This window comes from Stegostoma tigrinum, chromosome 42 (assembly GCF_030684315.1).
Source record: "Stegostoma tigrinum isolate sSteTig4 chromosome 42, sSteTig4.hap1, whole genome shotgun sequence".
In the NCBI taxonomy this organism is placed as follows: domain Eukaryota; kingdom Metazoa; phylum Chordata; class Chondrichthyes; order Orectolobiformes; family Stegostomatidae; genus Stegostoma; species Stegostoma tigrinum.
Window position 1 is genome coordinate 4200466 of NC_081395.1, and position 27876 is coordinate 4228341.

General features: G+C 52.7%; 1 protein-coding gene across 1 annotated transcript; it reads right to left on the minus strand.

Annotated features, from left to right (window-relative positions):
• Positions 1-1061: 1061 nt before the first annotated feature.
• Positions 1062-27876, minus strand: LOC125449287 (atlastin-3-like). Its single transcript, XM_059641486.1, has 12 exons — positions 27670-27876; positions 26635-26778; positions 23744-23848; positions 21175-21225; positions 18786-18842; positions 17240-17332; positions 16441-16579; positions 9037-9164; positions 8072-8128; positions 6045-6116; positions 4802-5342; positions 1062-1195 (listed from the first exon to the last, which is right to left on the minus strand). Exons 1-12 carry the CDS (start codon positions 27874-27876, stop codon positions 1062-1064), a joined length of 1728 nt encoding a protein of 575 aa, XP_059497469.1.

Consider the following 27876-nt stretch of genomic DNA (forward strand, 5'->3'; position numbering starts at 1 on the left):
ACCACTCCCTGCGTGATTTCCCAACTCTGCTTGCACGCTTGCTATTGATGGAACAACCCAAATCCGGTTCCCAGTTGGTTTTTCTGCTTTTAGTTTTCAGCAACAATATGTTCTGTGCCTCGCCAAATCTTCCTCAGAGGATGGTGCTGACAGTGACTCCCTGTTTGGGTTCAGTGGGAGCTCGACAGTGATAGTAAATTCTCAGTAGGACAGGGGGGAGATGGACAGCTGAGCTGGTCTGTCCCTGAGAGAGAAGCTGTGCTGGAATTCCTGCAAATAGTGGGAAGGGCACCCTGTGTAGAGGAGGTACGAGGGCTGGGGCGGGGGGGGGGGAGAAAGTCAAGAGTCGGGGTGAACACAACAAGAGGAAGACAACAGCCACAGGCTGCCTAGCAATGTGCTCCCCCACAACAGGTGTTCCTCAGCACTGACCCTCCGACAGTGCCCCCTCCCTCAGCACTGTCCCTCCGACAGCGCCCAGTCCCTCAGCACTGACCCTCCAACAGTGCCCAGTCCCTCAGCACTGACCCTCCGACAGTGCCCATTCCCTCAGCACTGTCCCTCCGACAGCGCCCAGTCCCTCAGCACTGACCCTCTGACAGTGCCCAGTCCCTCAGCACTGACCGTCTGACAGTACGGTGCTCCCTCAACAGTGATTACGTCAAACCCATGACCATTTGAGCCAGGAATGTCATTCCCTAGGGGTTTGGCTGATGCGTGATAGAGAGGGAAAAGGGAACATGTGGAGGGCCAGAGGAGGGTGACAGAGCAGTAGGGGTGTGGAAGGGAGGCGAGGCTGAGAGAGCCACAAACCACAGCAAACCCCTGATGCCTCTCCCACCCTGACTTTGTGACTAAGCAATGAGCCACCCCTCCCACCCGACTTTCCAGTGTCTGTTCTCCAGTGGGCTCTGACCTTGCATTAGCCTCCTTTTGGCACCACCTCTCAAAGTCTTTTGTGCTCAGATCAGGAGGAGGACGAAGCTCTCGGCCCCAAGTTCCTGCTTTGTGACAGACAGTGAAGAGAGCGAGCTTTGTCAGAAGGTGCTTTGGCACGTTGGTCAGGAGGGAGGGAGCTTGCCCCTGAGCCTGTGCCAGAGTAAAACCATCACTGGTTCCTTGCGGCTTGCACCAGGCCGGTGATCAGGGTCGCCTGCTCGGAGTTCCCGAACCGAGTCAATATCATGTACGTGACCTGCCAAATCAAGACACAGCCCTCGTTAGCTAAAACCGTGTTTGCATCTCGACGATCCGAAGGTGGGGCCCGCATTTCAGAAATGTCTTTCGCCACCTGGGACGGAGGCACAAAGTGGCTTTCCCCACCCCCCACACCCGTTCCAGTTGTACCATAGGGGCTATGCTACCATTTAACGCACAGCAAGCTCCCAAAAAGTCTCCGAACGGGACTCAAATGCGTGGACATTGGACCCAGGTGGTGGGGAAGGGCTGCCTCCCAGCTGCTGGCATCAAGTTCCGCATAACCCTGTGGGACAAAGTGCCTGTTCCTGTGCTGTACTGTTCTGACCCCTGGTCTTTCTATTGGAACAATCTCACTGACCCCCCTCAAAAGCTGTATCCCCAAGACTCCACTTCCCACCCAACACCCAGAAGTGGCCCATCGGCACTGGGAGTTAGTCACATTGCCATGGGAAGGAGGCTGCTTGGCCTACACCCAGCCCAGGCTAGCTCTCAGGAGAGCCAACCCTTCAGTCCCGGTCTGTACCTCATGTAGCCCACGCAAGTCTTTTCCCCCTCGGATGTTTGTCTGACCTACTTTCGAAATTACTCACTGCCTCCACCCGCAGCCTCTTAAAGGCACAAAGTTCAATAGGACTAGGGTACAAACTCCTCAACTCACACTTCCCACCGCGCCCCCATGACACACACACACGCACGCACACATTTACACGCACACACACACACACAAACACAAGCACAAACAGACACACACACAAACACAAGCACACACACACAAACACAAGCACAAACAGACACACACACAAACACAAGCACACACACACAAACACAAGCGCACACACACACAAACACAAGCACACACACAAACACACACATACACACACACACACACATTCACAGACACACACACACACGCACACAGACACACACACAAACACAAGCACAAGCACAAACAGACACACACACACACATTCACACACACACAAGCACAAGCACAGACACACACACAAGCACGAGCAGACACACACAAACACAAGCACACACACACACACACAAACACACACACACACATTCACAGACACACACACACACGCACACAGACACACACACACACAAACACAAGCACAAACAGACATACACACACACATTCACACACACACAAACACAAGCACATACACACACACATTCACACAGACACACACACACAAGCACACAGACACACATTCACACAGACACACACGCACACAAGCACACACACACAAGCACAAGCACAGACACACACACAAACACAGGATTTGGAGAAAGGGGTGTGTTCACGTGTCACTGTGACACAAGCACACACAGACACACACACACACACACACACACACACACACACACATGCAAACACACACAAGTGTGCTGGCCTTGCCTTCAATCCACAGCCCCTCTACACCAGACTTTCCCACTGTCACTGCAAACTGAACCTTGAGAATTGTTGGGACCCCTCAGTGAGAACTGAGAGAGTGGGACAGGAGCACGTTACCACAGATGCTGGGATCTGTACCGAAAGCAAATGCTTGAGTTCACAGCGGGTCAGGCAGCAACCGTAGAGAGAGCGCAAGCTTATATTTTGAATCTAGAAGACTCTTCATCAGCACTGACATGAAGTGTGGAGGGGGCAGCATTTATACTATAGTTTGGGGGGGGGGAGTGGGGGGGTAGTGAGTGTGGGGGGCTGATGTTGACAGTACAGATCGGAAAGTGAGAATGACCGAACAGTGGTGTGTCTCCTGCCTGAAGTGGAAAGAACAGACAGTACCACTGGGATAGGGGGGTGGGAGGACAACAAGCTAAAAGGGAAGAAGTGGTTCACAATTTAAAGGCGTTGAACTCAATATTAAGTCCAGAAGGCTGAAGGTGAGATGTTGATCGTCCAGTTTTTTCTGAGATCCACTGGAGCATGACAGCACGCCAAGGACAGGCAAGTGGGTACATGAGCAGGATGCTGTGTTAAAATGACCAGCTACGGGAAGGTCAGGGGTCATGCTTGTGCACGGACCAGAGGTGTTCTGCCAAGTCATCACTTAGTCTGCGTTTGGTTTCTCCAATGCGAGTAGGCCACATTGGATGCAGTGAATGCAATACACCAGATTGGAGGAGGGACAGGTAAAATGCTGCTTCACCTGGAAGTTTAAAGCCTTGGGATGGTGAGCAGGGAGGAGGTGAAGGGCCAGGTGTTGCATCTTCTGCAGTTACATGGCAAGGTACCGTGGAGAGGTGGGGTAGTCTTGGTGGTTGTGGAATGGGTGAAGGTGTCCCGGAGGGATTGGTACACTAGTTTGGGAGGGTAGAGTGTTAGAGGTGGGGGGACTCAGTTCGGAGCTCCCAATGCTACCTCAGTGATCTGTACCCTGAACCCAGTCAGGGTCCTAATCCCCACCGTGGGAAACACTGCCTCGCTCCACCAGTGAATGGGATGCCTTTTGTGGTGCATCTATGCATCTAATTTACTGGTGTCACAGTTGTGCAGTTATTATGGAACACAGAAGCCGCCATCAGACAGTTATCAGTATCTGAGCAACTGGGGAGGACTCTTTCAACAACAATTGTCCATAATTTGTTTGGGTTTGAGAGAAAAGTAGCTGGATAGATCAGGAAGTTATAGAAGGGAAGGCAATTTGACTATTTTTGCTGTATGATGAAGGAGAACGTTGGAGACTGTAAATTACATTCAACACTAAGACAAATTTTTGATTGAGGCAATCAAGGATTATAGGGAAAAGGCATTAATTCTGAGCTGAGGGTTATCAGACTAGATAAGATCTCGTAAGTAGGTACAACAGATTTTATGGGCTGAGTGGCCACCTTCAGCTTCTACATTTATATGTTCTGAAATATGCCACAATCAGAGTTAGATGTTTAAATAGACTGCCTTGTACCCCTCCTTCCAGGATTTTTAAAGAATAACAAGAGTTGTGAGAGCATGGAATGCGTTGCCAGCAGCGGTTGTGGAAGCAATGTCATTGGGGTCATTTAAGAGACTGCTGGACATGCATATGGTCACAGAAATTTGAGGGTGCATACATGAGGATCAATGGTCGGCACAACATCGTGGGCTGAAGGGCCTGTTCTGTGCTGTACTGTTCTATGTTCTATGTTCTATAACAAGGTGTAGAGCTGGATGAATACAGGCCAAGCAGCATCAGAGGAGGGGGAAGGCTGACATTTTGGGCCTAGACCCTTCTTGAGAAACCAGCAAATGGGAACAGTTTGACCATCTTTATCTAAACCCGTCACCATCTCTCCTCAATCTCCATTCCCCTCCCCACCAGGGATTACAATCCTCTCACCTCTAATGAGGGGCAGTGGGTGCAGTGTATCACAGAATCCCTACAGTGTGGAAGCAGGCCATTCGGCCCATCAGGTCCACACCAACCCTCCAAATGTTCCTGAAGGGTGGAGACCAGCCGAGATTCCCACCCGTTCCAAGTGGAAGTTGAATCCGTCAAATAGAGTAGCGAATCATGGTGGGGTGGGGGGGGGGGGGGCTGCAAAATGGATTGAAGACCAGCCTTGCCCTCCCACTCCAAGGGATCTGGATGAGGGCGGGATCCACCCTTACCATCCCAGTTCAGGAACTGCTGGTCACCAGATACCTCTAGTCTCCCTGAAGGTGACAGCCAGTTGCGGGGGGGTGCAATAGCGATGGGAGACACACAGCTTTCACTCACCCCGCTGAGGATCTTATCGCTGATTGTGTCGATGATCTCTCCCAGGAGCGGGCTCTGCCCTGTGTACTTGATGTAGGACCAGGTCATGAGGGTGAGCGAGCATATGCCAATGACAAAGTTGCAGATGACAGAAAGAAAGCTAAGTCCGAGCAGGCTCAGGAAGCCAGAGATGACGTGCATGCTGATTATCAGCAGCAGCATGGTACTGGGCGTGCGGACGAGGCTGAAGAAGTTCTTGCTCTGGTTGAACTTGAGGTAACTGTCCAGCATCTCCTCGATGTTCCTCACCAGCTGGTCCTCATGCTGCATGATCAGGGCTTGCCTGCCCATCTTCTTCGTCGCTCGGAACTTCTCAACGGCCGCCTCGCGGTACACTCGGTGCCTCTCCCGGATCTTGCTGGGCTGCACGTAGGCCTTATCTCCTCCGCACAGCTGAAAGGCAAGGGAACAGAGTTCAGACCACAGGAACAGGAGGAGGCCATTCAGCCCCCCTCCTCCAGCCTGTCACACAGGAACAGGAGGAGGCCATTCAGCACCCCCTCCTCCAGCCTGTCACACAGGAACAGGAGGTGGCCATTCAGCCCCCCTCCTCCAGCCTGTCACACAGGAACAGGAGGAGGCCATTCAGCCCCCCTCCCTGAACCTGTAGCCCAGGAACAGCAGGCCATTTTGTCCCTTGAAGCTGTTTAACAGGATCAGAACTTGAGTCAGAGCATGGGCAAGCAGTAAGGTAGTTGCTAAATGAACCCAATCCAGGATCGAGGAGGAACTTCTTCATCCGGGGAGCGGGCAGAGTGTGGAACTCACCCCCCTGGGCAGCGATCGTGGGGAATGCTTTCAAAACGTTGAAACGAGAAGCTGGGTGAACACGAGCGATAAAGGATGGCGGGGAGATGGCAGGAGGTTGGGGTATGAGTCACGGGCAGGACGGCCTGTTACCATGTTTCCAGTGCAAAGAAAGACCTGCAAAGACATCGAACCTTTCTGAAGACAGTGTGGGGTGGCAGGGAAGTGAAATGGGATGGGAGCCTGAAAGACGCAGTGTTTTGAATCGGTCTTTCTGTTGATGGATTGGGTGAGGGGGAGACTGGGGTCAAACACGCTCTGGGTAAGGTACTGAAAAGCTCTCCCTACCCCGTCCATGGCTTGCTGGTAATAGTTTTTGGCCAACGCAATCACAGCTAGGTTGTTGGCTTCAGCTGTTGCCTGTTGGAGACAAGAGGGGATTGTTACTTTAGCATAAAGGCCGGTCAAACCGAGCAGAGTGGCCGCTCTGACTGTGGGTTCAATATCCCAGACCCTGAGCTACACCACCCGCCCCCCCACCCTGCCACCGCCCCACAACACGAACCATCTCCCTGCTGTTTCCTGACGGCCACATCAGGTGGAGACAGTACCACCAAGAGCCACGCAGCAGAGGGAGGGTGGATAAGGAGGTCTACAGCCCAGACTGTGTGGGCAACTGAGGGGTTGGGGAGTGGGAGAAGTGAGAGAGAGAGAGAATCCTCCTCCCCTGACTCCCCCAGGGAAGTGGAGAGGGGCGAGAGATGGAGGTGGAGCAGAGATGCAGAGGGAAGGGAGACAGAGACAAGAGGGTCGGTGAGGGGATCCGAGGGGAGAGTTTTGGACCTGGAGGCAGGAGGGGTTGTGGGGGCAGTTGGGCGGGAAGGTTGAAGGTTTACAGAGGAGAGAAGAGGGAAGCCAGGAGGATAGGAATGGGGTAGGGAAAGGGTAGAGTGAGACTGGAGATGGTGGGGGTGGAGAGAGAGGGGCGGGGGAAGGACTGGGGGTGGGGATGGAGAGAGAGTGAGGGAAGGTGTGGGGTGGAGAGACAGAGAGAGTGGGGGGAGAGGTGGGGATGGTGAGCGAGGGAAGAGGTGGGGGGGACAGAGAGAGAGGGAAGGGGTTAGGGACAGAGAGAGAGAGAGAGAGAGGGGAAAGTGGATAGGGACAGACAGAGAGAGGAAAGGGGATAGGGACTGAGAGAGAGGGAAGGAGATAGGAACAGAAAGAGAGAGAGGGAAGGGGATGGGGTGGAGAGAGGGAGGTAGGAGGTGGGATTGGAGAGAGAGGGGAAAGGTGTAGGGGTATTGAGAAGGGGGTAAAATAAGATGGCAGAGGAGGGAAGAGGGGCTGGTAGAATGGAGGAGAGGATGGAGGAGATGGTGTAAGCGGGAAGAGGGAGGAGGTAGACGCAGTGAGAGGAAAGGGGTCATTTGGGAGACAGAGGTGGATGATGAGGGAAAAGAGAGGGAATGGAGAAGAGGTAAGGGTGGAGGAGGAGAGAAGGGATGGTGGGAGAGGAAAGGATAGAGAGAGAAGGGGTGGAGGAAGACAGCGAGGAAGACGTAGAGGGAGAGGGAGGAAAGGGAGAGGTGTTGAGGGAGAGTGGGAGGGGGAAGAGGAAGGGGATCTGTCACATGGGAGAGGAGTATGAACCTTATTCCTCAACCATCATCCACAGAAAGCTGGCATATCATGCAGAATGCCAGGCAATGGCAGGATGGTTGCAATGCCTCGCACAGTTGAACAGCCAGGCAGTACAGAGGGGTCTCGATCCAGTCAGGGGGAATGGTGGAAGTGCCTTAGGGCTGTGGATACCTGGGAAGACCTTGAGCTTTCAACAGAGACGTTCCAAAATGAGGAAACATGTTTCCCTGAAACATTCGGCCTAAGGAACCCCACGTCCTCCTGAGCTCACTACTCTCACTCATTATCATCATTGAACCATAGAGTCCCCTGTGGTGTAGGAGAAGGCCATTCTGCCCATCGGGGCTACGCCACCCCTCCGAAAAGAATCCCAACCACCTCCCACACCCAATCCCCATAACCCTGCATCTCCCATGGCCAGTCCACCCTAACCTGCACATCTTTGGACTGTGGGAGGAAACTGGAGCACCCAGAGGGAACCCCACACAGTCATGGGGAGAATGTGCAAACTCCCACTCAGACAGTTGCCCGAGGTGGAACCAAACACTGTGAGGCAGCAGTGCTAACCACTGAGCCACTGTGCCGAGCTTCTTGGACAGAAATCTAATTGGAATTGGAATGGACACATATCAGCCATTTCATAACAGCAACAGCTACCTACCGCCCACACTCCCAGGAGTCCCTGTTCATGGGAATGACCACATCATGCTACAATGAACACTTGCTCTTACCTCCAGGATAGATTTGGGATGCGGGAGGTCCTCTCCTTGGAAAACTTTAATATAAACCTGAATCACAAAATAAAGGGATAAAACAGGTAAGGGTGGGGACATGTGTCAGATATGAGAGTAGACACAGAGTGAGGCTAGAACCTCACCCAAGAGCAGCCCACAGTCTCAACTCACAGAGTGCAGGGGAGCTCCAGACTCCACTGTTCCATCTCCCTCCTGGCCTACTCCCAACTGTTGTCCTCATCCCAAACTCAGCTAAACCATTCCATATCCCTTTCAAACACCAATCTCTCTCTTCACTGTCTCACACTAACTCCCAGGCCACAGGGTCTGCATTTCAAACTAACGATCCCTCCTCATCTCCTTATGTATCACTGTAACTTCGTCCAGTCCCAATACCCCTCCCTATCTCTGTCACCCCCTCCATCCCCCTACACCCCCTCCCTATCTCTGTCACCCCCTCCAGCCCCCTACACCCCCTCCCTATCTCTGTCACCCCCTCCAGCCTCTGTCACCCCCTCCCTATCTCTGTCACCCCCTCCAGCCTCTGTCACCCCCTCCCTATCTCTGTCACCCCCTCCAGGCCCTGTCCCCTCCCTATCTGTGTTACCCCCTCCAGTCCCTACACCCCCTCCCTATCTCTGTCACCCCCTCCAGGCCCTGTCCCCTCCCTATCTGTGTTACCCCCTCCGGTCCCTGCACCCCCTCCCTATCTCTGTCACCCTCTCCAGCCCCTATACCCGCCCTATCTGTGTTACCCCTTCCAGCCCCTAAACCCCACTCCCCCCCAATCTGTGTCCCCTTCTCCAGCCTGTACTGTGTAATGTTCAGTGAAAAGCATGGAAAAGCGAGGCGGCTGGGGTGGGGGTTAGCTGTTTCTGTTTTCCCTCACCCCAGGCACTGAGCCTGCCATGTGAGAACGTCAGGGAGCAGTTGGGGAGAGGTGTCTACGCAGGGGCTGCCACCTTGAAATATTCCAACAGGTTCCTGCAGGTGACCTTGGAGCCTCCGATCTCTTTTTCCACCAGTTTCTCAGGACTGAGTAGAGTGTGGACCAGAGTCTCCAGGTGAGTCTTGAAGTCATGGTCGATATCTGTCGAGAGAGAGAGAGAGAGGACGTCGGAATTTAGCACGACCAGTGGGAGTGGGGCTCACAGTGGGAAAAGAGATGAAGAAACATTCTCAGTAATCAAGCTGGTCAGGTAAGGTGGAGGTAGAGGCTTACATAAGATTGGCAATCCCCTGGAGTGTCTGAAGAGGACAGCAGTCAGCAGGGAGAAAGCTAGAGACATAGAAAGAGTCAGATGGAGACAGAGTGAGAGAATGTGGCATACAAGCACAAAGTGAGTCAGATAAACAGAGGGAGAGATACAGATGGAAAGACAGTCATAGAGAGAGACAGAGACAGAGACAAGGAGAGACAGAGAGTGATACAGATGGAAAGGGAGTCAGATTGAAAGAGATGGAGAAAGAGTGAGACATAGAGAGAAAGACAGAGGGAGACAGTGAGACACAGACAGAGTGAGGGAGCCAGATAAAGAGGGACCCAGGGAGACAGTGTGAGATACAGGCAGAAAGAGACAAGGTGGGAGAAAGAGTGTGAGATACAGATGGAGGGGTAGTCAGATAGCGAGAGAGACAGAGGGAGAGTGGGCTGGGGGTTAGTCAGAAACATGTGAAAGACAGAGAGTAAGAGGGTGTGATGATCACAGATCATCATGCTAGATTATTGATGGATATATCAGGCTTTAATTCCAAGTTATGTTTTTAAAAGAGGTCTAGTGCAGCCAAAAGGGGAGGCCATGGCCTAGTGGTATTATCGATGGGCTATTAATCCTGAGAAACTAGGAATGTTCCGGGGGGCTCAGGTTCAAATCCTGCCACGGCAGATGGTGAAATTTGAATTCAATTTTTAAAATAATCTGGAGTTAAGAACCTAATGATGACAATGAATCCATTGTTGATTGTCAAACCAAAACATCTGGTTCACTAATGTCCTTCGGGGAAGGAACTCTGCCATCGCTACCTGGTCTGGCCTGATCTGGTCTACACATGACTCCAGACCCACAGCAATGGGGCTGACTGGGAAATTGGGGAAATGGGCAATAAATACCAGCCCAGTCAGCGGCACCCTCATCACACGAGTGAATAAAGAAAAGTCAAAGAAGGTGCAAGTTCAGTAGAGAGACAGAGCCCCTGGAATGTCACATCTGACAGGTGTCAAGGGAGCATCAAAGAGATGGACCTAAAAGGACAGAAATGCATTGCAAACTGAACTGAAATCACATGAGTTATATCAAACTGTCAACACGATGGGAGATAAAACAGGAGCCTGGTTCGAGACATGTTTTGTGTCACAAAAACAGGGATTAAAATTCAGTTCAACCCTGGCCTGCAGGTGCTAGGGGAAGAAGGTGTTGTTGTTGAACTGAGCTGCTTGTGTGTGCCGGGGGCTGAGGTATATGCTTTGAATCGCTTGGGTTGGAGCACTCGTGTGCTGTGAAGATTACAGTCAAAGATGGCATTGTAAGTGAAAGACTCATTCTGATTGCTAGAAGCCCGCACGCTAGTTAAAAAGAAACAGAACCAAAGGGTTTCAATGAGGTTACCTCAGATACAACAGGACCTCGATCAGATGGGCCGAGGAGGGGCAGATGGAGTTTAATTCAGATAAATGTGAGGTGCTACACTTTGGAAAGGCACATCAGGGCAGGACTTATCCAGTTAAGGGTAAGGCCCTGGGGAGTGTTACTGAACAGAGAGACCTCGGGAAGCAGGTGCATAGCTCCCTGAAAGTGGAGTTGCAGGTAGACAGGGCGGGGGGGGGGAAGGTGTTTGGGATGCTTCCCCTTATTGGTCAGTGCGTTGGGTATAGGGAGTTCGGAGGGTCATGTTGCAGCTGTACAGGACATTGGTTAGGGCCACTTCTGGAAAACTGCATTCAATCCCGGTCTCCCTGCTGTAGGAAGGATGTTGTGAAACTCGAAAGGGTTCAGAAAAGATTTAAGAGGATGTTGGAGGGTTTGAGCTACAGGGAGGGGCTGAATGGTCTGGGGCTATTTTCCCTGGAGCGTCGGGGGTTGAGGGGGGGACCTTATAGAGGTTTATAAAACCATGAGGGGCACGGATAGGGTGAATAGACAAGGTCTTTTCCCCAGGGTGGGGGGAGTCTAAAACTAGAAGGGCATAGGGTTAAGGTGAGAGGGGAAAGATTTAAAAGGGACCTGAGGGTAACTTTTTCACACAGAGGGTGGTGTGTGTATAGAATGAGCTGCCAGAGGAAGTGATGGGGGCTGGTACAGTTACAGCATTTAAAAGGCATCTGGATGGGGACATGGATAGGAAGGGGTTAGAGGGATATGGGCCAAATGCTGGCAAATGGGACTGGATTGATTTAGGATATCGGGTCGGCACGGACAAGCTGGACTGAAGGGTCTGTTTCCACGTTGTATATCTCTTTCAGAGTCTCTCTAGCCAGAGACTTTTTCCTTGGGTGGAGGTAGCTATTACGAGGGGGCATAGTTTTAAAGTGAGTGAAGGTAGATATAGGGGAGACGACAGAGGTAGGTTCTTTTCTCAGGGAGTGGTCAGGGCATGGAATGCATTGCCGGAGAGGGTGGTGGAGTCGGCCTCATTAGGGGCATTTAAGCGGCTATTAGATAGGCATATGGATGGTAGTATTACGTAGGGGCAGAGGGTAGTTAGACCTTAGGTTTCAGGTAAAAGTTCAGCACAACATCATGGGCCGAAGGGCCTGTACTGTGCTGTACTGTTCTGTGTTCTATGCTCTATGGCTCTAAATGGTGGATTTTGCCCAGGGACTGATCAAGCTGAAAGAACATTAAACCAGTTGCAACAACAGCGTGAGCTGAGGCTCTTGTACCTCCTGCCCTCTGGGCCCTCTTACATACCTCAGGTACAGCCCCACACCTCAGGCCCTTGCAACTGTGTAAAGCAGAAGGTTAATCCTAAAGAAAGTGACTGCCTGCAGGTATAAAACATTCGGGGTAACTTAGAACATAGAACATAGAACAGCACAGCACAGAACAGGCCCTTCAGCCCACGATGTTGTGCCGACCATTGATCCTCATGTATGCACCCTCAAATTTCTGTGACCATATGCATGTCCAGCAGTCTCTTAAATGACCCCAATGACCTTGCTTCCACAACTGCTGCTGGCAACGCATTCCATGCTCTCACAACTCTCTGCGTAAAGAACCTGCCTCTGACATCCCCTCTATACTTTCCACCAACCAGCTTAAAACTATGACCCCTTGTGCTAGCCATTTCTGCCCTGGGAAATAGTCTCTGGCTATCAACTCTATCTATGCCTCTCATTATCTTGTATACCTCAATTAGGTCCCCTCTCCTCCTCCTTTTCTCCAATGAAAAGAGACCGAGCTCAGTCAACCTCTCTTCATAAGATAAGCCCTCCAGTCCAGGCAGCATCCTGGTAAACCTCCTCTGAACCCTCTCCAAAGCATCCACATCTTTCCTATAATAGGGCGCCCAGAACTGGACGCAGTATTCCAAGTGCGGTCTAACCAAAGTTTTATAGAGCTGCAACAAGATCTCACGACTCTTAAACTCAATCCCCCTGTTAATGAAAGCCAAAACACCATATGCTTTCTTAACAACCCTGTCCACTTGGGTGGCCATTTTAAGGGATCTATGTATCTGCACACCAAGATCCCTCTGTTCCTCCACGCTGCCAAGAATCCTATCCTTAATCCTGTACTCAGCTTTCAAATTCGACCTTCCAAAATGCATCACCTCGCATTTATCCAGGTTGAACTCCATCTGCCACCTCTCAGCCCATCTCTGCATCCTGTCAATGTCCCGCTGCAGCCTACAACAGCCCTCTACACTGTCAACGACACCTCCGACCTTTGTGTCGTCTGCAAACTTGCTGACCCATCCTTCAATCCCCTCATCCAAGTCATTAATAAAAATTACAAACAGTAGAGGCCCAAGGACAGAGCCCTGTGGAACCCCACTCAACACTGACTTCCAGGCAGAATATTTTCCTTCTACTACCACTCGCTGTCTTCTGTTGGCCAGCCAATTCTGTATCCAAGCAGCTAAGTTCCCCTGTATCCCATTCCTCCTGACCTTCTGAATGAGCCTACCATGGGGAACCTTATCAAATGCCTTACTGAAGTCCATATACACCACATCCACAGCTCGACCCTCATCAACTTTTCTAGTCACATCCTCAAAAAACTCGATAAGGTTTGTAAGGCATGACCTACCCCTCACAAAGCCGTGTTGACTGTATTTGATCAAGCCATGCTCTTCCAGATGGTCATAAATCTTATCCCTCAGAATCCTTTCTAACACCTTGCAGACGACAGACGTGAGACTTACCGGTCTATAATTGCCGGGGATTTCCCTATTTCCTTTCTTGAAGAGAGGAATTACATTTGCCTCTCTCCAGTCCTCAGGTACGACTCCAGTGGAGAGCGAGGATGCAAAGATCTTCGCAAGTGGCGAAGCAATTGCATTTCTCGCTTCCCAAAGCAGCCGAGGACAAATCTGGTCCGGGCCTGGCGACTTGTCAATCTTAATGTTTGACAAAATTTTCAGCACATCAGCTTCCTCTATCTCTATCCATTCCAGAATGCACACCTGCTCTTCAAAGGTTTCATTCACTACAAAGTTCGTTTCTTTCGTAAAGACAGAAGCAAAAAACTCATTTAGGGCTTCCCCTACCTCCTCAGGCTCCGCACACAAGTTCCCTATGCTATCCCTGATCGGCCCTACTCTTTCTTTGATCATTCTCTTATTCCTCACGTAAGTGTAAAATGCCTTTGTGTTTTCCCGGATTCCTTCTGCCAAGCCTTTCTCGTGCCCCCTCCTGGCTCTCCTCAGACCATTTTTGAGCTCCTTCCTTGCCTGCATGTAATCCTCTCTAGCTGAACTTGACCCTAGCTTCCTCCACCTTATGTAAGCTACCTTCTTCCTTTTCGCAAGAAGCTCCACCGCTCTCGTCATCCAAGGTTCCTTTATCTTACCCCTTCTTGCCTGTCTCAGAGGGACATATTTACTCATCACTCACAACAACTGTTCCTTAAACAGTCTCCACATGTCTATAGTTCCCTTACCATGGAACAACTGCTCCCAGTCCATGCTTCCTAACTCATGTCTAATCGCATCATAGTTTCCTCTTCCCCAATTAAATATCCTCCCATTCTGCCTAATCCTCTCCTTCTCCATAGCTATGTAGAATGTGAGGCAGTTATGGTCACTATCACCAAAATGCTCTCCCACCACAAGATCTGATACCTGCCCCGGCTCGTTTCCGAGCACCAAGTCTAGAATGGCCTCTCCCCTCGTCGGCCTGTCAACGTACTGCGTTAGGAAACCCTCCTGAACACACCTTACAAAAACAGCTCCATTCAAATCTTCTGCTCGAAGGAGGTTCCAATCAATATTAGGAAAGTTAAAGTCACCCATTACAACAACCCAACTGCGTCCACACTTTTCCAAAATCTGTCGACCTATGCTTTCTTCAATCTCCCTGCTGCTACTGGGGGGCCTGTAGTAAACCCCTAACGAGGTGACTACTCCCTTGCTGTTCCTAATTTCCACCCATACTGACTCAGTAGGCAGATCTTCCTCGACAATGGAAGCTTCTGTAGCTGTGATACCCTCTCTGATTAGTGCTAGACCCCCTCCTCTTTTCCCCCCTCCCTATTCTTTTTAAATGTTCTAAACCCTGGAACATCCAGCAACCATTCCTGCCCATGAGAAACCCATGTCTCTGTTATGGCCACAACATCATAGCACCAGGTACTGATCCATGCTCTAAGTTCATCACTTTTATTCCTGATACTCCTTGCATTAAAGCAAACACACTTTAACCGATCCCTTGGTTCCTTCCCAGGAAAATCCTTCCCACTACCTGGTCTACCTCTTGCTACTGCCTCACCTGCATCAACTCTCACCTCCGGTATACAGCTCAGGTACCCACCCCCCTGCCATACTAGTTTAAACCCTCTCGAACTACTCGAGCAAACCTTCCACCCAGGACATTGGTCCCCTTCCAGTTCAGATGCAACCCGTCCTTCTTGTACAGGTCCCACCTTCCCCAGAAGGCATCCCAATTATCTACATATCTGAAGCCCTCCCTCCTACACCAGCTGCGTAGCCACGTGTTCAGCTGCGCCCGCTCCCTGTTCCTCACCTCGCTATCTCGTGGCACCGGTAGTAAACCAGAGAACACTACTCTGTTCGTCCTGCTCTGCAGCTTCCATCCTAACTCCCTGAAATCACTTTTTATATCCTCAATCCTATTTCTGGCTATATCATTTGTGCCAATATGTAACTTGTCCCCTTCATGGTGTGTCTGTGTCTGCAGCCAGGTCTCCAGCACAGTGAATCTGTTCTGATGCTCCTCAAGCTGCTGGCTTATTTGCCAAGGACCACACTGACAGTCAGGAGCTCGCGCACGCTGTAGCTGTGACCGACCGCCTGTGCTGTCACTCAACAACTCAACCTGTAAGACAGTAGGAATTCCTAAAGGGTCAAAACGTTAGACAAAATCTCAAAAAAGCACCTCCTTCCCCAACTCTGTCACTCATCCAACTCTCAGCATCTCAGACAGCTCCTTCCAAACAGACGACAACTTCCATCTTGAAGGATACAGGAACACTAGCCCCCGTAAGTTCCCCACCGAGCCACTCACCATCCTGACTTGGAAATATGTCGCTGTTCCTTCAGTGTCACTGGGTCAAAATCCTGGAATTCCCTCTCTAATGGCATTGTGGGTATCCCTACAGCACATGGACTCACCAATGTCCCGTACAACCTCAACATAACATCTGAAATCCTACACTCAAAGGTCTGAGCAATGAAGGCAAACATACCAAACCCCTTCTTAAACACCCTGTCTATATGTAACGCAAACTTCAAAGAATTATGTCCTGCAAGCCCTAGGTCTCTCTGTGTTCTACAGCACTGCCCAAACCCTGCTTTCAACTGTTCATCTTGTTCGTTTTACCAAAAATGCAATACCTTGCATTCATCCAAAATTAAACTCCATCTGCCACTCTTCAGTCCATTCACAATTGATCAAGATCTCTTTGTAATCTTAGATGCCTTTCTTCATTGTCCACTATACCACCAATCTTGGTATCATCTGCAAACTTACTAACCATGCCTTCTATCTCCTCATCCATGTTACTGCCGACCAAAAGTGGGCCTGGCTGCAGTTCGGGCTGGGTAATGAATGCTGCGGTGCCCACATCCCTAGGACGAATATAAAATAGTGACTACACCTCAAAGGTAACTAGATGGAACAACATTACTCACACAAGATGTCCAGATCAGGCCGAGTACCAGAGCTGCCCTTTAAATGCCACACCTACCTCTCAGCTTCCCATCGAAAGCAGGGTTGGTCGCAACTTTGAGCCCTGGGTGGGGCATTAGGAAGCACTGGATGTGATTGAAACATGACTGGATGTGTTTCCGCACCAGCTGCAGATCTTCGTGTTGGTGAGGTTTGACCTGGGAGCAAGATGGCAATCACAGGACAGTGAGACTGGTCGGATAGAATACCATCCTACCCCCAACAGATCCCACAGTACCCACTCTCCCCAAATCCTCATGCAGTCTCCAGCGCCACTGTATCACATGTAGAGGGACCTTTACCCTATATCTAACCCCAGGCTTTACTCTGGATCTAACACCATGCTGACCCTGTCCCTGGGAGTGTTTGATGGGGATGACAGTGTAGAGGGAGCTTTACTCTGTATCTAACACCGTGCTGTCTCTGTCCTGAGCGTGTGTGATGGGGTTCACCTGAACAATATGTAAATTTCATCAGCCAGGCTTGGTCCCATCAGCCACGACTCCCCTTTAGCCAATAGAAATCTCTCGGTCTCAGTTCTGAAGTTTCCAACGCTCCCTCCTATGACAATGTTGTCCAGGACGAGAGGTCCATGTTCCCCAACCCCAGAGGAAGCACCAGCAGACATTACTCCCTGAACGGTGCAGCGTGAATGTGAAAGGTCTGCCCTATGATTTAGTTGGCCACCCAGTGGAGCGATTAGCTTCTCTCCATCAACCCTGTCACTTCACTTTTGGCACAATGCCCTGCTCAGTATCTCCACTGGACAACTCAGCAGGAGGACTGGGCTGTGTGGGATCACTGGGACTGCTCCTTACCTGTAGTCGCCTTTCCAGAAAGTCTTTGCCTCCTTCCAATCCGTACGGATACTCGTAAGGAAAGCTCCAATCCCGGACCAGAAACATCAGTGTCTATGGAGGATGGGGTGAGCAGCGCATTAAAGTCACTGTTGGTGTCACCTGTAGCTCAGTGTGATAGTCATAAAGCTGCATAGCACGGAAGCAGACCCGTCATCCCCAACCCATCCATGCTAACTCAGAAATCCTAAATAAATCCAGTCCCATTTGCCTGCATTTGGCCCATGGCCCTCTAAACCCTTCCTCTTCATGTCTCCATCCAGATGCCTTTTAAATGCTGTAACTGTACCAGGCCCAATCACTTCCTCTGGCAGTTCATTCCATACACGCACCACCCTCTGTGTGAAAAAGTTACCCCTCAGGTCCCTTTTAAATCTTGCCCCTCTCACCTTAACCCAATGCCCCTCTAGGTTTGGACTCCCCCCACCCTGGGGAAAAGACCTTGTCTATTCACCCTATCCGTGCCCCTCATGGTTTTATAAACCTCTATAATATCACCCCCCTCAGCCTCCGACACTCCAGGAAAATAGCCCCAGACCATTCAGCCCCTCCCTGTAGCTCAAACCCCCCCAGTCTCGGCAACATCCTTGTAAATCTTCATTTTGTCTGCCTCTTGATCTGTCTCCTTCAATTTCTCTTCTATGATTCCCCATCCCTCTCTCTCTATCTCTCTTTCTCCACCTGTGTCTCTCTCTCCCACTCTGTCTCTATTTCTCCATCTCTCTCTCTTTCTCTCTCTCTCTCCAGCTCCATCTCTCGCTGTCTCCAATTCCCTCTGTGTATCTCTCTCTCTCTGTCTCCGATTCCCTCTGTGTATCTCTCTCTCTCTGTCTCCATCTAGCTTTCTCTCTCTTTCTCCCACTCTGTCTCTCTCTCCATCTGTCTCCTCTCTCTCTCCCCCTCTCTGCCCATTTCCATCTATCTTTGTCTGTCTCTTTCCCCCACTCTGTCTCTCTCTGTCTGTCTGTCTCCCTGATTCCCTCCATGTCTCTCTCTGTCTCCATCTATGTTTGTCTCTCTGTTTCCCCACTCACTCATTCTCCCTCTCTCTCCATCAGGCTCCTTCTCTCTCTCTATCTCTCTGATTCCTTCTGTTTATCTTTCTCTCTCTCTTTTCTTCTGTCTCCATCTATCGTTGTTCCCCTGTTTCCTCCACTCGGTTTCTCTCCCTCTGCTTCCATTTCTGTCTCTCTGCCCACCACCCACTGACTGTGTTCCTCTGTAAGACAGACAGGACAGAGGAATTAAGGAAGGATTCAACTGAAGGCACTGAGGGAACACATGCGCCTCCACTTTCTGCAGCACAAGGGCAGTGAGGGGAAACCCTTGTTTAACAAGGCATTGCATCATTGACTCAGCTTTAGACAGGAAGGACCCAGGGTTGAAAACTGGATGTAGTGAGAAATGGGGTGCCCTGAAAGTTAACAAGTCGCTGTGAGACAAGCAGGTTCAGGAAGCTGATGAGGAGTTATTGATCGATACTGTCCTTGTGACAGTGCTCCTGTACCTGGAAAGGTTTGAGTGAAATCTCGTCCATAGCCAAACGTCCATATTCAGTGAAGAGCTGCAACAGAAAAGGACAAGGAGGTGAACAGCATCTGTCGGGCAAACAGCAGCAGCATGGTCGATGTCAAATTCTGCTAATCCTTCTGAGAAGAAACCTCCCCAGTACGTTACAAACCACAAGTCTGTCTTGCACATTGGGTATCACTCTCACCTCAGATTCCTGGAGCTCTCGGTTCAAGATGCATTCCAGAGACCATCATCCCGGCTAAAAATCCTGTTACAGAGAGAGTGCCACACAGTCGGAAGGTCAGTGCTGCAGGAGCGCCGCACTGTCAGAGGGTCAGCACTGAGGGAGTGGGCACTGTCAGAGGGTCAGCACTGAGGGAGTGGGCACTGTCAGAGGGTCAGTGCTGAGGGAGCGGGTACTGTCAGAGGGTCAGTACTGAGGCAGTGGGTACTGTCGGAGGGTCAGTGCTGAGGGAGCGGGTACTGTCGGACGGTCAGTGCTGGGGGAGCGCCGCACTGTCAGAGGGTCAGCACTGAGGGAGTGGGCACTGTCAGAGGGTCAGTGCTGAGCGAGCGCCGTGCTGTCAGTAGGGTCAGCACTGAGGGAGCAGGCACTGTTGGAGGGTCAGTGCTGAGGGAGCGGGCACTGTCGGAGGGTCAGTGCTGAGGGAGCGGGCACTGTCAGAGGGTCAGCACTGAGCGAGTGGGCACTGTCGGAGGGTCAGCACTGAGGGAACAGGCACTGCTGGAGGGTCAGTGCTGAGGGAGCGGGCACTGTTGGAGGGTCAGTGCTGAGGGAGTGGGCACTGTCGAAGGGTCAGTGCTGAGGGAGAGGGCGCTGTCAGTAGGGTCAGCACTGAGGGAGCGGGCACTGTCGGAGGGTCAGCACTGAGGGAGCAGGCACTGTTGGAGGGTCAGTGCTGAGGGAGCGGGCACTGTCGGAGGGTCAGTGCTGAGGGAGCGGGCACTGTCAGAGGGTCAGCACTGAGCGAGTGGGCACTGTCGGAGGGTCAGCACTGAGGGAACAGGCACTGCTGGAGGGTCAGTGCTGAGGGAGCGGGCACTGTTGGAGAGTCAGTGCTGAGGGAGTGGGCACTGTCGAAGGGTCAGTGCTGAGGGAACAGGCACTGCTGGAGGGTCAGTGCTGAGGGAGCGGGCACTGTCAGAGGGTCAGCACTGAGGGAGTGGGCACTGTCGGAGGGTCAACGCTGAGGGAGCAGGCACTGTTGGAGGGTCAGTGCTGAGGGAGTGGGCACTGTCGGAGGGCCAGTGGTGAGGGAGCGCTGCACTGTCGGAGGGTCAGCACTGAGGGAGCACTGTGCTGTCAGAGGGTCAGTGCAGAGGGAGCACCGCACTGTCGGAGGGTCAGTGCTGAGGGAGCGCCGCACTGTCAGAGGGTCAGTGCTGAGGGAGCGGGCACTGTCGGAGTGTCAGTGCTGAGGGAGCGGGCACTGTCGGAGGGTCAATGCTGAGAGAGCGGGCACCGTCAGAGGGTCAGTGCTGAGGAAGTGGGCACTGTCGGAGGGTCAACGCTGAGGGAGCAGGCACTGTTGGAGGGTCAGTGTTGAGGGAGCGGGCACTGTTGGAGGGTCAGTGCTGAGGGAGTGGGCACTGTCGGAGGGCCAGTGGTGAGGGAGCGCTGCACTGTCGGAGGGTCAGCACTGAGGGAGCACTGTGCTGTCAGAGGGTCAGTGCAGAGGGAGCACCGCACTGTCGGAGGGTCAGTGCTGAGGGAGCGCCGCACTGTCAGAGGGTCAGTGCTGAGGGAGCGGGCACTGTCGGAGTGTCAGTGCTGAGGGAGCGGGCACTGTCGGAGGGTCAATGCTGAGAGAGCGGGCACCGTCAGAGGGTCAGTGCTGAGGGAGTGGGCACTGTCGGAGGGCCAGTGCTGAGGGAGTGGGCACTGTCGGAGGGTCAGTGCTGAGGGAGTGGGCACTGTCGGAGGGCCAGTGCTGAGGGAGTGGGCACTGTCGGAGGGTCAGTGCTGAGGGAGCGCCCCACTGTCGGAGGGTCAGCGCTGAGGGAGCAGGCGCTGTCGGAGGGTCAGCGCTGAGGGAGCAGGCGCTGTCGGAGGGTCAGTGCTGAGGGAGTGCCGCACTGTCGGAGGGTCAGTGCTGAGGGAGCGCCGCACTGTCAGAGGGTCAGCACTGACGGAAATTTTCATCGATTGTTGTGAAATCCATCTGAGTCACTAATGTCCTATGGGGAAGGAAAATCTGTAGGCCTTACCTAGTCTGGCCTACATGTGACTCCATACCCACAGCAATGTAGCTGAGTCTTAAATGCTATCTGAAATAGCAGAACGAAACTCTCAGTGCAAGGGCATTTAGAGACACCCACATCCCTTGAAAGAATAAAGCACAGTTCACCTCAGTTACACAGACCTGAAGATGCTGTAAGTCATCCTCCTGAATATTGTTTGTTAAGTTGTAGACCTGAAAGAAAGCAAGGAGAGTTGTTGGCAAAATTAACGGTTATAGGATGAAGTGAGAAGGGGCTATAAAATTGACTGAGGGTCAATGGAAGCAGAAAGCATTGGTGAGCTGTTGCTTTTTAGACAAGAAGCTGCAGATGGAGAAGCCATCTTTGTTGGGATCGCTGCTTTTTTTGATAATATGTTAATGGCATGATAGCTCAGCAGTTAGCACTGCTGCCTCACAGTGCCCGGGACCCAGGTTCGATTCCAGCCTCAGGTGAGAGTCTATGTGGAGTTTGCACATTCTCCCTCTATGGGTTTCCTCCTACAGCCCAAAGATGTGCAGGGACTGGCCATGCTAATTACACTGAGATAATGGGAACTGCAGATGCTGGAGATTCCAAGATAATAAAATGTGAGGCTGGATGAACACAGCAGGCCAAGCAGCATCTCAGGAGCACAAAAGCTGATGTTTCGGGCCTAGACCGATCAGAAAAAATGAATGGTCTAGGCCCGAAACGTCAGCTTTTGTGCTCCTGAGATGCTGCTGGGCCTGCTGTGTTCATCCAGCCCCACACTTTGTTATCTTGGATTCTCCAGCATCTGCAGTTCCCATTATCTCTCCAGTCCATTTACTGTAAGTATAGCCACAGTGCCTCTAGCTAGGGAGTTTCGGGATTTTGACATAAGACTCAACTAAATGGAACAGTTTTAACAGTTTTGGAAGGACAGAGGGACCTAGGGGTGTCTATGCTCAAATTATGAAGGTGGCAGGACAGGTTTTGATTTGATTTGGTTGATTGTTGTCACATGTACCAAGATACAGTGAAAAGTTTTGTTCTGCATGCAGTACAGGCAGATCATACCATGCAAAGACCACAGGGGGAGAAGGTGCACAGAGAGCAACATCAGATTTGAAATTTGAGAGGTCCATCCAGAAGTCTGATAACAGTGGGAAAGAAGCTGTTCTTAAACCTGTTGGTCTGTGTGTTTAAGCTTTTGTACTTTCTGCTTGGCAGATGACATTATAGCCAGGTTTCAGTGTTGGTGACCGTCCCAAGGTGGTAGGAAGTGTAGATAGAGTCAGTGGATGGAAGGTTGGCTTGTGTAATGGACTGGGCTGTGTTCATGACTCTCTGCAGTTTCTTACAGTCCTGGACAGAGCAGATGCACCTGGGTTGACTGCTCTCGAGAGTGCATCGATAAAAATTCAGCTTCAGAAGCTTGTTAAACAGAGAGACAGAACCTTTGACTTTATTAGCAGAGGTACAACAGACCGAAGCAAAGAAGTTATGTTAAACTCACTCATGAAAACTGGATTAGGCTCCAGAAGGGTGTTGAGTTCAATCTGGGCCCCAAGTTTTAGGAAGAGTGGAGAGGGAGAGGAGGGAGATTTACTGGAATACGTCCAAAGATACAGGAGTTCAGCGATTGCAGATTGGGGATGCTGATTGCTATCCTCAGGGCACAGAACACGGAGGAAAGAAGCAGAGAAACTCTGAGAGCATCCATGGAGAGAGGCACAGAGTTAATGTTTTGGTTCCAATTTGACTCTCTTAGAATTGCTGAAACTGGGGGGATTGAATCGAGGCATTCAGCATCAGAAGGGGCCTGTCGCATTAACTCAGCAAGGGCGAGATTGTTCCCAGTAGTTGGTCACCAGAGGGACAGGGATTGAAGAGAATCAGGAAAAGAATCCAAGGGACGGGTTGAAATGAGGAGAATGTGTGTGTGTGAGTGAGTGTGTGAGTGTGTGTGTGTGACTGTGTGTGTGTGTGTGTGTGTCTGTGTGAGTTTCTGTGTGTGTATGTGTGTGTGTGTGTGTGAGAGTGAATGAGTGGTGTGTGTGTGATTGTGTGTGTTGAAGAGGGCGCAAGAGAGTTTTCAGATTCAACCGGAACTTTCGAAAGGGGTGGGGATTCGGGGAGTCGGAGAAATACTGGGACAGGAAGATTGTGCAGAGAGCTGGGGTGGGGAGGGAGGAGTTGGATCGAATTTTTCAGACAGCTGGCACCAAATGATGGGGCCAAAACGCCTTGTCCTGTTCTACATTAGTCCATTAGCCGAGTTATATGAGTGACACAGTATAAAACAGAATTGCTGGTGTCACAAACTGTTCATGTGAACTGCATCCTCTGTCCTCCGTCTGGGTGCTGGGCTTTTCTCTGGGAGCGGGGAGCTTCCGAGGCTATAGGAATTTCTCCGGGAACTCTTGCCAGGAGGACAGGCTTGATGGGTGGCAGTCAGTGATTTAACCACAAGGGCAGCTTTTGCATTAAAGTGTGGCGAGAGGGGGTGGAGTGAAACAGTGCAGTGAACTTGACTGCTCCCTGCACGTGAGATACCAGGAGGGCAGTTCCCTTGAGCACGCTGATTCAGACTGAAGACTGGGAAAAGGATCAAAACAGGGAAGGAATGTGGGGCAGAGTGAGGGAATCGAAAGTGAAAGGGAAACTCTCCAGATGATGACAAAACAACATGTTTCTCAGCGTGTCATAGTTAAACCTCGCCCGGCAACCACATCCACCCCTCCCTACCTGGACAGAGCTCGTCATAGTGCTAAGGGCGAAGACGGTGGCGCAGTCCTTCACGGTCGATTGGCTGTCGAAGGCTCCCTGAGTGTCCATGAGCACCACAGCAATCTGGTGGGAAAGGGCAGGTGGAGAAGGTCACTGGCAATTCAGTACAACTCCACGTGGAGGCAGTGGTTTTGTGGCTGCAGTGGTGATCGAGAAACCCCAGCATTATGTTCTGGGGGAATGGGTCACAAACACACAGCACCACACAGTCAGTACAGGTCTGAGATAAGAATTGGAGATAGTGAGGACTGCCGATGCTGGAGAATCTGAGATAACAAGGTGCAGAGCTGGATGAATACAGCAGGCCGGGCAGCTTGAGAAAAGCGGGAAAGCTAACGTTTCGGGTCTAGACCCTTCTTCAGAAATGAAGGAACTACAGCTTTCCTGCTCCTCCAATGCTGCTTGGCCTGCTGTGTTCATCCAGCTCCACACCTTGTTACCTCAGATTCTCCAGCATCGGCAGCTCCTACTATCTCCTGATTGCCACTGCTGCCTTATTAACTCTAACCCTTCTCATCTCTGTCTCAAACATTTTCAAAGTCCCAGCCACCACCACTCTCTGGGGAACAGATTTCCAAAGGGTCACGATTCTCTGCAAGAAAAATTCTCTTCGTTTTGAAGAATATGGAAGAGGAATCAGTTATGAAACAGCATTCCCAGTTTTAGTCTTTCCCATGAGGGGAACTAGCCTTTCAGCTTCCACACTGTCAAGGCCACTCAGGCTTTCAGATGTTTCAAATGGATCACCTCTCGTTCTGCAGAATTCCAGTGGATACACAGCCAGCCCAGACAATATATCCGTCAGCACAGTTCCCTCAGCACTGACCCTCCGACAGTGCCCGCTCCCTCAGCACTGACCCTCCGACAGTGCCCGCTCCCTCAGCACTGACCCTCCGACAGTGCCCGCCCCCTCAGCACTGACCATCTGACAGTGCCCGCCCCCTCAGCACTGACCATCCGACAGCGCCCGCTCCCTCAGCACTGACCCTCCGACAGCGCCCACTCCCTCAGCACTGACCCTCCGACAGCGCCCGCTCCCTCAGCACTGACCCTCCGACAGTGCGGCTCTCCCTCAGCACTGACCCTCCGACAGTGTGGCACTCCCTCAGCACTGACCATCCGACAGCGCCCGCTCCCTCAGCAATGACCGCTCCCTCAGCACTGACCCTCCGACAGTGCCCACTCCCTCAGCACTGACCCTCCGACAGTGCCCGCACCTTCAGCACTGACCCCCCCCGACAGCGCCCACTCCCTCAGCACTGACCCTCCGACAGCGTCCGCTCCCTCAGCACTGACCCCCCCCGACAGCGCCCACTCCCTCAGCACTGACCATCCGACAGCGTCCACTCCCTCAGCAATGACCGCTCCCTCAGCACTGACCCTCCCACAGCGCCCGCTCCCTCAGCACTGACCCTCCGACAGCGCCCGCTCCCTCAGCACTGACCCTCCGACAGTGCCCACTCCCTCAGCACTGACCCTCCAACAGTGCCCACTCCCTCAGCACTGACCCTCCGACAGTGCCCGCTCCCTCAGCACTGACCCCCCCCGACAGCGCCCACTCCCTCAGCACTGACCCTCTGACAGCGTCCGCTCCCTCAGCACTGACCCCCCCCAACAGCGCCCACTCCCTCAGCACTGACCATCTGACAGCGCCCACTCCCTCAGCAATGACCGCTCCCTCAGCACTGACCCTCCCACAGCGCCCGCTCCCTCAGCACTGACCATCCGACAGCGCCCACTCCCTCAGCAATGACCGCTCCCTCAGCACTGACCCTCCGACAGTGCCCACTCCCTCAGCACTGACCCTCCGACAGTGCCCGCTCCTTCAGCACTGACCCCCCCCGACAGCGCCCACTCCCTCAGCACTGACCCTCCGACAGCGTCCGCTCCCTCAGCACTGACCCCCCCCGACAGCGCCCACTCCCTCAGCACTGACCATCCGACAGCGTCCACTCCCTCAGCAATGACCGCTCCCTCAGCACTGACCCTCCCACAGCGCCCGCTCCCTCAGCACTGACCCTCCGACAGCGCCCGCTCCCTCAGCACTGACCCTCCGACAGTGCGGCTCTCCCTCAGCACTGACCCTCCAACAGTGCCCACTCCCTCAGCACTGACCCTCCGACAGTGCCCGCTCCCTCAGCACTGACCCCCCCCGACAGCGCCCACTCCCTCAGCACTGACCCTCCGACAGCGCCCGCTCCCTCAGCACTGACCCTTCGACAGTGCGGCTCTCCCTCAGCACTGACCCTCCGACAGTGTGGCACTCCCTCAGCACTGACCATCCGACAGCGCCCACTCCCTCAGCAATGACCGCTCCCTCAGCACTGACCCTCCGACAGTGCCCACTCCCTCAGCACTGACCCTCCGACAGTGCCCGCTCCCTCAGCACTGACCCCCCCCGACAGCGCCCACTCCCTCAGCACTGACCCTCCGACAGCGTCCGCTCCCTCAGCACTGACCCTCCGACAGTGCCCGCTCCCTCAGCACTGGCCCTCCGACAGTGCCCGCTCCCTCAGCACTGACCCTCCGACAGCGTCCGCTCCCTCAGCACTGACCCTCCGACAGTGCCCGCTCCCTCAGCACTGACCCTCCGACAGTGCCCGCTCCCTCAGCACTGACCCTCCGACAGTGCCCGCTCCCTCAGCACTGACCCTCCGACAGTGCCCGCTCCCTCAGCACTGGCCCTCTGACAGTGGGCCACAACCATCAGGCTCTGAAGTGAGAGGGAATAGTTTAATTGATTCGCTATGTTGCAATGACAGGATCAGAAACCAGTGAAAGGTGGCTCTGTACCCCAAACATTCCAACCTCACTCCAGCCGAAATGGTGATGTCAGTGTGGAACTCTACCTTTCTCCCATTCGGCTTCTGCACAGTAAACACTTCAGTCCAGATCAGGATCCCGTTTGTGTCAGGATCAGAGCCTCCCCTCCATGAGAATCCGGTCAGCGGCTTGTCATCTCTGCCCAGCCAGTTTGCTGTAGATCCAAACTTCTGCAAGCAGAACATGGAGAGATGCTGTATGAGCATGTTACAGTGTGACCCGGCCCACGGCCACACAGTCCTGGGCAGCTTCTGAAACTAGAAGCTCACCCCCAAACTCAACTTCTCCAGAGTCCTCAATCCCATACTGTCCCTCTGAAACTGTGTACCTGCTGACCAGCACTGCCCTCTACTCCTCCGGCCCCTACACCCCCTCCATCCACTACACCCCCTCCCCATCTCTGTCACCCCCTCCAGTCCCTACACCCCCTCCCTATCTCTGTCACCCCTCCATATCTCTGTCACCCCCTCCCTATCTGTCACCTCCTCCGGCCCCGACACCCCCTCCAGCCCCGACACCCCCTCCCTATCTCTGTCACCCCCTCCAGCCCCTATGCCCCCTCCTATCTCTGTCACCCCCTCCCTATCTCTGTCACCCCCTCCGGCCCCTACACCTCTTCCCTATCTCCGTCACCCCCTCCAGCCCCTACACCCCCTCCCTATCTCTGTCACCCCCTCCAGCCCCTACACCCCCTCCCTATCTCTGTCACCCCCTCCACCCCCTCCCTATCTCTGTAACCCCCTCCAGCCACTACATCCCCTCCCTATCTCTGTCACCCCCTACAGCCCCTCCCTATCTCCGTAACCTCCTACACCCCCTCCCTATCTCTGTCACCCCCCTCCAATCCGGGTTTCTTCAAAAACCCTGTTTCCAGCGCTCGACCACTGGGGGCCGTGACTCCCAGCTCCCTTGAGCCCCGAACCCGGGGGATTCTCTCCCTCACACCCCCTCTCTCTGCCTTCTCCAGTAAGCCATTATTGCTTGCACCGTTTTTTAGCTGAGTGCTCATAACGGTGGGGTGGGGTGGGGGTTGGGGTTTTGATAAGAGAGCGACCCCCTACCTGTTTGTACATGAACCGCAACATGAAGTCCAACAAGAAGGATTTTCCCTTACGGAAGGCCCCAGCCACTGACAGAACCATCACATTGAGGTCACGGACCGAGTCACCGAGGAGAATGCTCTCCAAGGCACGAGTGTCGAGGTTGAAGGTGTGATCGTCCTTCCGGAAGCTGATGATTTGCAAAGGCCTGGCCAACTGGCACGTCAT

Bases quoted from the DNA above. Each gene is read 5' to 3' on its own strand.
- LOC125449287 (XM_059641486.1), bottom strand. From the start codon at position 27,876: ATGACGTGCCAGTTGGCCAGGCCTTTGCAAATCATCAGCTTCCGGAAG. The intron at 26,779-27,669 runs GTAGGGGGTCGC...TTCTGCTTGCAG, and splicing joins TGCGGTTCATGTACAAACAG to AAGTTTGGATCTACAGCAAA. The intron at 9,165-16,440 runs GTAGGTGTGGCA...CTCTCTCGACAG, and splicing joins TTTCGATGGGAAGCTGAGAG to ATATCGACCATGACTTCAAG.